General features: G+C 44.8%; 1 protein-coding gene across 2 annotated transcripts in view; it reads left to right on the top strand.

Moving 5' to 3' along the window:
* DTX1 (deltex E3 ubiquitin ligase 1) overlaps positions 1-11,260 on the top strand; it is a 166,783-nt gene extending 155,523 nt beyond the window's left edge. For both annotated transcript variants that reach the window (XM_063913321.1, XM_063913322.1), the window contains 4 exons: positions 5,598-5,756; positions 6,329-6,490; positions 6,592-6,681; positions 6,932-11,260. In XM_063913321.1, coding sequence (XP_063769391.1) covers positions 5,598-5,756; positions 6,329-6,490; positions 6,592-6,681; positions 6,932-7,159 — 639 coding nt within the window. In that variant the 3' untranslated portion in view covers positions 7,160-11,260. The remainder of the gene's footprint in view (positions 1-5,597; positions 5,757-6,328; positions 6,491-6,591; positions 6,682-6,931) is intronic.
* The last annotated feature ends 1,550 nt before the right edge of the window (positions 11,261-12,810 follow it).

Genomic DNA, 12,810 nt, shown 5'->3' with positions numbered 1-12,810 from the left:
CTGACTGAATTAGCACCGGCTGGTTTTGAAGCAGGGGTTTTGCCTGACTTAGGGCATTGTAAATGGCCCTTAGTTCCAGAATGTTTATGTGTAGGGAAGCTTCCTGACCCGACCATTGTCCTTGGAAGTTTCTTCCCTGAGTGACTGCCCCCCAACCTCGGAGACTTGCATCCGTGGTCACCAGGACCCAGTCCTGTATGCCGAATCTGCGGCCCTCGAGTAGATGAGCGCTCTGCAGCCACCACAGCAGAGACACCCTGGCCCTCGGGGACAGGGTGATCAGCCGATGCATCTGAAGATGCGATCCGGACCACTTGTCTAACAGATCCCACTGAAAGATCCGTGCATGGAACCTGCCGAATGGAATTGCCTCGTAAGAAGCTACCATCTTTCCCAGGACTCGCGTGCAGTGATGCACCGACACCTGTTTTGGTTTTAGGAGGTCTCTGAACAGAGATGACAACTCCTTGGCCTTCTCCTCCGGGAGAAACACCTTCTTCTGTTCTGTGTCCAGAATCATACCCAGGAACAGCAGACGCGTCGTAGGAACCAGCTGCGACTTCGGGATATTCAGAATCCAGCCGTGCTGTTGTAGTACTTCCTGAGATAGTGCTACTCCGACCAACAACTGCTCCCTGGACCTCGCCTTTATAAGGAGATCGTCCAAGTACGGGATAATTATAACTCCCTTCTTTCGAAGGAGTATCATCATTTCGGCCATTACTTTGGTAAATACCCTCGGTGCCGTGGACAGACCAAACGGCAACGTCTGGAATTGGTAATGGCAGTCCTGTACCACAAAACGGAGGTACACCTGGTGAGGTGGGTAAAAGGGGACATGTAGGTAAGCATCCTTGATGTCCAGTGATACCATGTAATCCCCCTCTTCCAGGCTTGCAATAACCGCCCTGAGCGATTCCATTTTGAACTTGAACTTCCTTATATAAGTGTTCAAGGATTTCAAATTTAGAATGGGTCTCACCGAACCGTCTGGTTTCGGTACCACAAACATTGTGGAATAGTAACCCCGTCCCTGTTGAAGGAGGGGAACTTTTATTATCACCTGCTGGAGGTACAGCTTGTGAATTGCCGCCAGTACTACCTCCCTGTCCTGGGGAGTAGCTGGCAAGGCTGATTTGAGGTAACGGCGAGGGGGAGACGTCTCGAATTCCAGCTTGTAACCCAGAGATCCACCTGTGAGTGAACCCACTGGTCGCTGAAGTTCCGGAGACGGGCCCCCACCGCACCTGGCTCCACATGTGGAGCCCCAGCGTCATGCGGTGGACTTAGTGGAAGCAGGGGAGGATTTTTGTTCTTGGGAACTGGCTGTATGGTGCAGCTTTTTCCCTCTACCCCTGCCTCTGGGCAGAAAGGACGCGCCTCTAACCCGCTTGCCTTTCTGAGGCCGAATGGACTGTACTTGATAATACGGTGCTTTCTTAGGCTGTGAGGGAACCTGAGGTAAAAAAGTCGACTTCCCAGCTGTTGCTGTGGATACGAGGTCCGAAAGACCGTCCCCAAACAATTCCTCACCCTTATAAGGCAAAATTTCCATGTGCCTTTTAGAATCAGCATCACCCGTCCACTGCCGAGTCCATAATACTCTCCTGGCAGAAATGGACATCGCATTAATTCTAGATGCCAGCCGGCAAATGTCCCTCTGTGCATCTCTCATATATAAGACTATGGTTAGCAATATAGTGACCCTGTCAAGGGAATCAATGTTATCAGACAGGGAATCAGACCACGCTGCTGCAGCACTACACATCCATGCTGAAGCAATAGCAGGTCTCAGTATAGTACCTGAGTGTGTATACACAGACTTCAGGATAGCCTCCTGCTTTCTATCTGCAGGCTCCTTTAAGGCGGCCGTATCCTGAGACGGCAGTGCCACCTTTTTTGATAAGCGTGTGAGCACCTTGTCCACCTTAGGGGATGTCTCCCAGCGTAACCTATCCGTTGGCGGGAAAGGGTACGCCATTAGTAACCGCTTAGAAATTACTAGTTTCTTATCTGGGGAACCCCACGCTTCCTCACACAATTCGTTTAACTCATCAGATGGGGGAAAAGTCACTGGCTGCTTTTTCTCCCCAAACATAATACCCTTTTTTGTGGTAACCGGGTTAATGTCAGAAATATGCAACACATTTTTCATTGCCGTAATCATGCATCGGACGGTCCTAGTGGATTGTATATTTGTCTCATCCTCGTCGACACTGGAGTCAGACTCCGTGTCGACATCTGTGTCTGCCATCTGAGGTAGCGGGCGTTTTTGAGCCCCTGACGGCCTCTGAGATGCCTGGGCAGGCGCGGGCTGAGAAGCCGGCTGTCCCACAGCTGTTACGTCATCCAGCCTTTTATGTAAGGAGTTGACACTGTCGGTTAATACCTTCCACATATCCATCCACTCAGGTGTCCGCCCCGCAGGGGGCGACATCACACTTATCGGCACCTGCTCCGCCTCCACGTAAGCGTCCTCATCAAACATGTCGACACAGCCGTACCGACACACCGCACACACACACAGGGAATGCTCTGACTGAGGACAGGACCCCACAAAGTCCTTTGGGGAGACAGAGAGAGAGTATGCCAGCACACACCACAGCGCTATATAATCAGGGATTTACACTAACAAAAGCGATTTTCCCTATAGCTGCTTTTATATATAGTTTTGCGCCTAAATTTAGTGCCCCCCCTCTCTTTATTACCCTTGATGTCTGGAAACTGCAGGGGAGAGCCTGGGGAGCTGTCTTCCAGCGGAGCTGTGAAGAGAAAATGGCGCCGGTGTGCTGAGGAAGATAGCCCCGCCCCCTTCTCGGCGGGCTTCTCCCGCTTTTTTATCTGTATAATGGCGGGGGATTATGCACATATACAGCTTAAAAGCTGTATTATGTGTCAATTAGCCATGTAAGGTACTCTAATTGCTGCCCAGGGCGCCCCTCCCCAGCGCCTGCACCCATCAGTGACCGGAGTGTGTGGTGTGCATAGGGAGCAATGGCGCACAGCTGCAGTGCCGTGCGCTACCTTAATGAAGTCTTCAAGCCGCCGATTTCCTCCGGTTTCTTCCGTCTTCTGGCTCTGCAAGGGGGACGGCGGCGCGGCTCCGGGAACGGACGATCGAGGTCGGGCCCTGTGTTCGATCCCTCTGGAGCTAATGGTGTCCAGTAGCCTAGAAGCACAAGCTAGCTGCAAGCAGGTAGGTTTGCTTCTCTCCCCTAAGTCCCACGTAGCAGTGAGTCTGTTGCCAGCAGATCTCACTGAAAATAAAAAACCTAATAAATACTTTTCTTTCTAGGAAGCTCAGGAGAGCCCCTAGAGTGCATCCAGCTCTGGCCGGGCACAGATTCTAACTGAGGTCTGGAGGAGGGGCATAGAGGGAGGAGCCAGTGCACACCAGATGTAGTACCTAATCTTTTCTTTAGAGTGCCCAGTCTCCTGCGGAGCCCGTCTATTCCCCATGGTCCTTACGGAGTACCCAGCATCCACTAGGACGTCAGAGAAAGGGGTATTAGATTTGGGTGGGGTGTGAAACTGAAATCTAAATTGCAGTATAAAAATAAAGCAACCAGTATTTACCCTGCACAGAAACAAAATAACCCACCCAAATCTAACTCTCTCTGCAAATGTTATATCTGCCTCCCCTGCAGTGCACATGGTTTTGCCAACTGTTAACAAAGTTGTTGCTGCGATCAACTCTGAATTCCCCCTTAGTCCAGTCCTGACCAATCTGTGGCTCTGCATCTGTTGTGAAACTACAAGTCCCAGCATGCCCTGTAACAGTTTTGCTAGTAGGGAATGCTAAAACTGTGTAAGGACAGGCTGGGATGTCCAAGTCTGATATAGGGGTCTATTTACTAAGCCTTGAACAGAGATAAAGTAGACGGAGATAAAGTACCAGCCAATCAGTTCTTAACTGCCATGTTACAGGCTGTGTTTGAGAAATGACACTTAGGAGCTGATTGGTTGGTACTTTATCTCCATCTACTTTATCTCCATCCAGGGCTTAGTAAATAGACCCCATAGTCTTTTAAGAATGTACACATTTCATGGTCTTTGCGCCTAGAAATGCACTTTCCCACAGAAGTACAAATGGAATGCTCAAAGTGCGCACCCTGGGCCTAATTCAGACATGTTTGTTCTAAAAATTGTTGCTATCTTTTGGCATTTGCAATTGTGATTATACGCTAATATAGCATGGTGATGCCCACTGCTATTGCATCATTTCCATCTGACTGTGTATAATAGCTGTACATCGGTACCACTGTTGCAAATCAGGCCATGACGCAGAGTATGAGTGCAGCTGTAGACTCGCTGGCTGAGCTTCTTTCCCAGGGACGCAGAGGGCTCTCCAGTAGCAAGTAAGATCGCAACTACTAATTTATGCACGCCCAGAAAACGCTATCTGAACGGCCATGACATGCATGCATCTACCCGACCACTCCGTTACCACCCTTAAACGCTGTCTACCTGTCACTTTGCAACTAATTCCTCGGTGCAACCACCATCGCAATTCAATTGCTGCTTGTGCACACTGCGGCTCAGATGCATGCACACTAAGAAAACATGGACCGATTTGTGTACAGTAGCCTTTTTGCGACTGCATCTGAATTGGGCCCCCTGTGAGCCAATCAGAGGTGGGGGAGAATTTGTCTTTTTATGGGGACACAATATCTGAGAACCCTTGCGCAAAGCAATGAAAAACCTCTGTAAATTCTTTATTTTTTTCCCTAAAATACACCAATCCCACAATTTTTTTTCTGCACTTCATTGCAACCGTAATTGCTTGTGCAATTTTACACTTTTATGCCCTTATTTATCAATGAGTGATAAATTTCACTGTGAGTGATAATTTGCACCAGCCAATTCACTCCTGTCATTTTTCAAACACAGCCTGTGACATGGAAGTTAGGAGCTGATTGGCTGGTGCAATTTATAACTCACAGTGAAATTTCGTTTCTAAAGAACCCTCAGCATCTAGGACAGCGGGGTTGGTAGAGTTGAATGTTTGCAAAGCGTTTCTTTTGTGAGTGCACACTGTGCAAGTGCTAGCCTTTGCATTTATAAAGTAGCAGAAATGAGTTGTAGTGGAGCATTTTCATATATGCAAAGATTAGTGAGAGCGTGCTCATACAAATGCCAGCTATATAGACATGGACATAAGCAGAGATATGACGCTGTGTCACAAGGCAAGTTCTTAATGATGATGACTAGTAGTGCAAGTGCACACACAGATGTGGTCTTATCTGAGTTCATTATGACTCCATATGGACAGATCATTTTCTCTGGGCAAGCTTCTTTTGATCAACGTATGCCTGATTTATTGCCACCTCTGCATCAGCCCACTATGTCCACATTTAGTTTTCATTTTTCTATGATGGAGTTTTGGTGTTTGAAACCTTAGAAGTAATAAGATAAGGAGACTTGCTCAGTATAGTAGTTGCCATATAGCCGTCACACTGGGAAGTGCTGCCACCTAATAAATTGAAAACGTACAAATTATTGATTTCATAATAGAGCAAATATATGGCTGACCTCACTGACAGAAGTCATTACCTCATTGCCTGTAACCATTTTGGGATTTCCTCCTGTGTTTTTAGGACTGCACAATCTGCATGGAGCGTCTGGTCACTGCATCTGGTTATGAAGGAGTGCTCAGTCACAAAGGAATCCGCCCTGACCTGGTTGGGAAGTTGGGGAAGTGCAACCATATGTACCATGTCCTGTGTCTGATGGCTATGTATAACAACGGCAACAGGGTACGGACTCACAGAATTCCTGGCAGCTCATACATTTACATTTACACTGCACTTGTGAATTGAAAATAGAAGCCTATTGTGCATTTAGAACCTATCTTAGCTATAGACACAGACCTGTATGCATGCAGCTTATGCTTACAATAGGCACTTTTTCCTTATGTACAGCATAGGTCTCTAATTGTTTCTACAGAATGTGAGAACAGGTGAACACCTGTGGGCACATGTTTTACTACATTGTTTTACTTTTATACTGCCAAGTCGATCCTCAGTGTTAAAGGGTCAATCCATTTTGAGAGCCTCGGCAATGGAACCTGGGTAGTAAGCAGGGTTTGACCTGTGCAATGGGGCAACGTAAACGTGTAACCTAGGTCATCCAACCCAGGTCCTGTTTACACTCTATGGAGAGACAGTTTTCCAGTGCAGGGAGATGTCATCTTTAAGCACTGGCAGAAGGAAGGTCCAACCTGTGTTCAGTGACCCGGGCTGGACCCGTGTGTGCAATGTAAAAGGGGTAATAGATTGGTATTTTGTTTGTTCTTCCTATAATTGATTATAACGATTTCTTGTACCAGGATGGCAGCATGCAGTGCCCCACCTGTAAGGCAATTTACGGGGAGAAAACGGGCACACAGCCTCCAGGGAAGATGGAGTTTCATGTCATTCCTCACTCACTGCCAGGATATCCTGAGTATAAGACTATCCGCATAGTGTACGATATTCCCAGCGGAATGCAGGTATAATTCAATTTGCAGCTCAGAAAGGGGCCAATCCTGTGTGATAAAGTCACAGGGCTACTATGCATTGGCACTTACATATATTCTGTCTATATTGACAGGGTCCTGAGCATCCCAACCCAGGACGGAAGTTCACAGCCCGCGGATTTCCTCGCCACTGCTACTTGCCAGATAATGAGAAAGGGAGGAAGGTGAGACATGTACAGATTACTGTATTTTACATTATTTGTACAATGTGTTTGCAGATGGAACTTGCCCCTGGTTGTGCCACAGTCTAACAGGATGCACCCTCGGGCACCCGCATTCTGGCATCTAAATTTCTGTTTGGTCATATTAATCTTTTTTTCTTCTCCAATATTTTCTCTACATGTACTATGGAAGTAGGTTAACCTTGGCTAAATGCAGTGTGAAATTTGACTCTCTCACTACTATCATTTACAGGTTTTACGACTGCTAGTGGCAGCATGGGATCGACGCCTAATATTTGCAATTGGTACCTCCAGCACGACGGGGGAATCTAACACAGTGGTGTGGAATGAGATTCATCACAAGACTGAATTTGGTTCCAACCTTACAGGCCATGGATACCCAGATCCAAACTACCTGGACAATGTGCTAGCTGAACTTACTTTGCAGGGGGTAACTGAAGAGCGAGCACTTCCCTATTAAATCAAAGCTCTGGACTCTTTCATAAATATGGGAATACATGTAACCAGGTACAGGGCACTGAGATTTTTGCTCTGCAAGTTACTGGCCCCTGCTTTTCCAGGGGATTTAATCCTACCAGAACTGGAGATGCCAACTGTACTGCCTTGTTGTATTTAAAGATCAAATGTGTGATTAAGGCTTCTGCAGAGCATCAGAGGTGCTCATTAGTGGTTCAGCGGAGCATGGATGCACTTGTCGCAGCATCTCAGGCTGTACCGGCCTCGCAATGGCCAAACATTTCTTTACAAAGCATGATGTTATTGGGGCAGAAACAGTTTTGATACAGCAAGTCACATTTACTCAGTGATTGTTGGAGAGGCAGAAGATATGCCCAGGTTTTACAGAATGTTTTTGGATTGAATTTATTACTGTAACCTATTAGTCTGAAAATGTACAGGTCAGTAGCTGGCATTCACTGCTTGTCTATAGCAAAATGCACTACTACCATGGCCTTCTGACACCAGAGCACTCAGCCGGGCCATACATTTCCCTCTCACTATCTCTTCAAAGCAAGACCCAGGGCAGCCTCTTGTCTCCCATCTCCTGCGTGACCAAAGTATGTGTTGTGTGAGGTGTGTCTGTGCTATACAAATCAGTACTGTGTAGCTTTCTTCTTCTCAGCAAAGCTAATATCGACAACGCCGTGAGTACTGAGCAATAAGAAACAAATTATTAATACATATATAATATTACATGAGCCGATGTGCTGGGTCACAATGACTGATTTTGGTCACCAATATCTAAAATGTAGCAATTATTTGTCCTTATTAAACTCAATACTTTGCCTTTTCTGTAAGATACTTATATACAGTATATATATATATATAAATTTCATGTCTACGGTTTAATATCGTCTTTTCTTTCTACTGTTATTGATATTCTCAGGCTGCTGCTGCTCATTACAGCTGACCATTAAATTTTGTCTTAAAACTTCTATCCTATCAATTCATTATGACTTGAAGAGTATATAGGATATGTATAGCACCATATATAAAAAAGTAGACACGCATTCAGCTTATTTAACACAGTACTATATGAGCAATTCTGTCTATAGCAATCAGTCACATACTTTATGTTCTGCAGTGCATTTGTCTATTCTACTGTATTAATAGAGAAAAATATAATTGAACTGGGTCCAGAGAGGATCCCAATACTATAGGCCCCACACATAAGGGTGCCCAGAAGTCAAAGGGAACATTGGAAGGATGATTATTTTGATGGAGAATCCATATTTGAAATTATTCTCAGGACACAGTTCAATTATATTTTCCTCTATCAATATAGTAGAATAAACATATGCACTGCAGAATTCTGCGGGTTCCCAGCCGAACTCAGACGCTTTATTGCCGTTTAAAAAAAAGTTTGTCCGGGAACCCAAAACCTCCTGCTAACTCAGACTTCATTACATCCGGCCCAATGTATGTGGCTGACTGCTGTAGATAGATTAGAGCGGTTGGTATCGGGATCCCGGTGCTTGGGATACTTGTAGTCAGAATACTGATAGCGGCATCCCGACAAGCAGGATCCCATTACCTGTTCGGTAAGTATACCAACACTAATCCCCTACCATAACCTCCTGCACCACCCATGCAGCCTAACCCTAACCCTCCCACCCCCGCAGCCTAAACCTAACCCTGCTTCCCCCACAGCGTAACTGCCTATCTCCGCAGCAACCCTAACCATCCCACCACAGCCTGACTAACCCAGCCCGGTATACTTACGATCCAGATGCCTGCAGTCAGGATTCCAGCGCTGGCATTTTAATCTATATTGGACTTCCAGCAACGGTCTTCTGACCAATGTTGGCATTCCTGGCGTCTGCATTCTGACTGCCAGCATCCCGATCACCGATACAGTGACCGGATCCCAATAGTCCTGCATACAGCCGATACTTACCTGGTAACTCCCCTCTGTAAAGGCCCTTGTATAACTATGTATATGGGAAGCCCTAATAGGTCTGCTCTTCAGAACATCTTCCCAGAGCTCCTTACACCTTCTAGCCATTTCTCTAACAAGTACTTGCTGTTAACGTCTTCTATAATTATGACTACCACGTCCAAAGAAAAAATTCCAAAGTATCTACTTAATGTTATATATATATATATATATATATATATATATGCTTTTGTACCCATTTGTACCCAAGATAACAGAATCATGGCAACCCCCCCACCAGCACCAATGTCATCTATCTATGATTAGCACCAAAATGTTCTCTACAGCTGTGAAAAGGGACCATTTACCCTAAGATGCTTACATATTTCTCTTATGTACTCTCTTCCAGACTACTCCTGTACATAACTAATATCAACTTGTTTATGTACATATATATTTCTGGAGTTCTCCAAGAAGTTACTATCCAACTTCATAGGAATATGTTAAAATAAATATAATTATTTGTATAATGCTATAGCAAATTATTTTGCATTAGATGCACACTGGCATTAGTGCATTCTAGGTTTCTCTATATTTGATTTAACATCTGTGTGATACAGTGCTATAAAGCAGACTACATATTCCAGTTTTCAAAAAGCAGGCATGGTCATTGCAAGATGAACACGGGATGTAGTCAGCATGCCGGTGGTTACTGGTTATAGTGTTACTGAATTTTTCCTACAAGATTCAATGCCGGTTGTTAGGACACCAACTCATCTGTATACCTTCAGTAACAGCCTGTTGCTGTGAACTGGTGTCCTGGTGCTGTAAGTAACTTCTTCACCCAGGTAAAACTTTGTAGATCTATTCTAGCATTTCCCCAGTAGCTTTTCACACAAGACAGCAGAGCGTACATGTAGGAAATACATTGTCTGTGCACACCAGCATCCAATGCAAATATTTTATTGGCTCAATGACTCAGAGATGAGAGGTTGCACCAAGGCCAAGCAGACCTGTGCAAACACTGACATGTTGATCTAATTGTAAAGCGCAATGGAATATGCTGCACTATATAAGAAACTGCTAATAAATAAATAATAAATATTGGAGTTGGGACTATCCCTTTAGTACTTGGCTCTTCAAGTGTAATACAGTGAATAGTATATCTCCCAAGTATTTTTCTCTATACATCTTGTGTCTTCACTACATAAGACATATCACACAAATGTCCTCCTACTACACGAGGTCCAGTCCTGCAGGATGACCCCATGGTGGTGCCACTTGCTTGGGTTCTGACAGTATAGCCAGCCATAGTGAATCTTGCAGACTCATGGATAGAATATGATATGCTCATACTGTTTAAAAGACAAGGAGCAGATTCACCACATGCCGGTTAGGGTAGTTATTTAAATATCCTGAATAGTTTCCAGACTTAGACAGAACCTTGACAGAAAAGTGAGGGAGCCAATTCAATTATGGGGGATTTGCATTGCTAATGTACGGCTGCGCATATCACTATGAATTCTGATAGAGCAACAGTGCTTATTTTTACACTCACCCCCTACGAGGATGCAAGGGAAAATTGCACCTATTGTTGTCTCCATTAGCTGACTTTATGAGCGCTCAGATAGCACATTGACCACATCACAGAGAAATGAATCACCCCTTAGACTCAAATAACAATATTCAATGTTGTACTTTATTAAAAAAGCAATGTAGTGTTTAATTTTACCTGTGCAACTCTGGTTTCACAGACCTGTTCCCATTAAAAAAAATTATGTGGCACAAGTAAGATTATATTAACGAAATTGGGGGCTACACGAATACTGATTTGAATCTGATAACTGCAGTAGAAGAAATTCCCTGCTGCCTGGTGAATCGAGCCCAACAGGATTAGCTGTGTGGATATAACTAAATGCAGAAGTCTACTGCATCAGATGTCACTAAAACATTGCCTCAGTGATGTGTCTGAGATCACGCAGAGAATGGCAGAGTGGAGGCTGTTTTGTGGGTCCTTTGAAGCAAAAAGAGGGCTTAAATCTTTACCTGCCAAGAGAGACTGCTTCACAGGCAGCTCTATAAGAGCAGTGTACCACGGCATGCATGGAACAACCCTCACCCCATATCATAGCCATACTTGGCATGTCCTTGCATATGTGAATAAAATCCCTATTGAAATGAACTATATTACTGTATTTATGTGTATAACAATATTTGACAGTTAAAAAATGGCCTTGAGTTAAACACTCACATATGAGTTAGTTCTACGTACAGAATTATAACAAGATAAAGGTGCAAAGACAACTAATTGGAGCAGATGGAAAAGAAGACCCACAAAGAGAAGAAGGGAGCGGATAAAACAAATATGTATTCAGCCCTGCAGTGGGCAAAGGATTTGGTCCTTGCTGGTAGAACAGAGCCTGAGTTTTGGGATACTCCTAATTGAGCCCATGATGTAATCACTAGCTCCCTCATTGGGCCTGATTCATGTTTGTAAGTAAAGCAAAAAAAGCAAGTAATTTTGTGTCTGGAACACATCATGTTGCAATGCAAGGGGGAGCGAATACATTTATATTTGTTCTGTGCAGGGTAAATACTGACTGCTTTTGCACGTAGCCCATAAATGTTAGCTTTATTTTTACACTGCAATTTAGATCTCAATTTAAACACATCCCACCTAAATCTAAATTTCTCTGCTGTTACATCTGCCCCACCTGCAGTGCAGCATGGTTTTGCCCACTTGCTTGCTTTTTTGATACAAACATGAATCAGGACCATTATGTCTAAAGTTAGGATCACACTCGATTTTCAGTTAGTACACTAAATCTCTGGTAATAGCAAGATACTGTAAAAAAAAGCACAGTGGAATCATATGTGATTAGCCACGAGAATCCTATATAATAAAAGGCTAACGCTGCTCCTCACCTCCACAGGGGAATTCAAGTGTTTTGCGCGCCGGAGGGCACTAGATGACGCCCGACAGAGCAATTCAACTGTTGCTCCGTTCACCAGCTCACAGCCGCCGACATTACTGTTATGTTGTTCTGTCATTTTGACGGGCTGGTAACGAATACCCCTTTTGCACCTACGAGCACGGGTCGCAGCCGGGAGCCTGACATGGGTGCTACCCGGCTGTGGCCCGTGCTCAGCCCCCTTTTCCATTGCGCTCACCAACCCGGTATATTGCCGGGTTGGTGACGCTGCTAGTGACGCGGCAGGGGCGGCGCTGGGAGATCACATGATATCCCAGCGCCGCCCTTCCATAGAGTGTAAACGGGAGCCGTGTCGCATCGACACGGCTTCCGTTTACACTACAACCCTACCCGGATCATTCCCGTGACCTACCCAGGTATTTACTCAAGTAGGATTCATGGGTAACTTGATCCGTGTTTTTGCGGGGGGACCCTTTTCCACTTGCAAAAACCACGGGTAAATGCGCGCCCCCGTGCATTTACCCGTGTTTTTTTGAGCTAGCGGAAAAGGGGTATAATTGTCAATGAAAACAAAAATTCTGAATTCTCTAATTCCATTTGCTGCCCATGATCACCTAACATCTCCTGCAATAAGCTATTAATCACTTATTCCATGAAATATTATGAAGTGGTCTGCTGTAGCTCAATTTCCAGAATAAGTAATAAAAAATATCAAGCTTTTAGTGATTTTAAACCTAAATTGCTTATCACCAAGTCAAGTGAATGCAAATCAACCTGTAAAACACCAGATATCCAATCCTCTAA

The sequence above is a fragment of the Pseudophryne corroboree genome, chromosome 1, assembly GCF_028390025.1.
Source record: "Pseudophryne corroboree isolate aPseCor3 chromosome 1, aPseCor3.hap2, whole genome shotgun sequence".
NCBI lineage: Eukaryota > Metazoa > Chordata > Amphibia > Anura > Myobatrachidae > Pseudophryne > Pseudophryne corroboree.
This window is presented reverse-complemented; position numbering and strand designations above follow the sequence as displayed.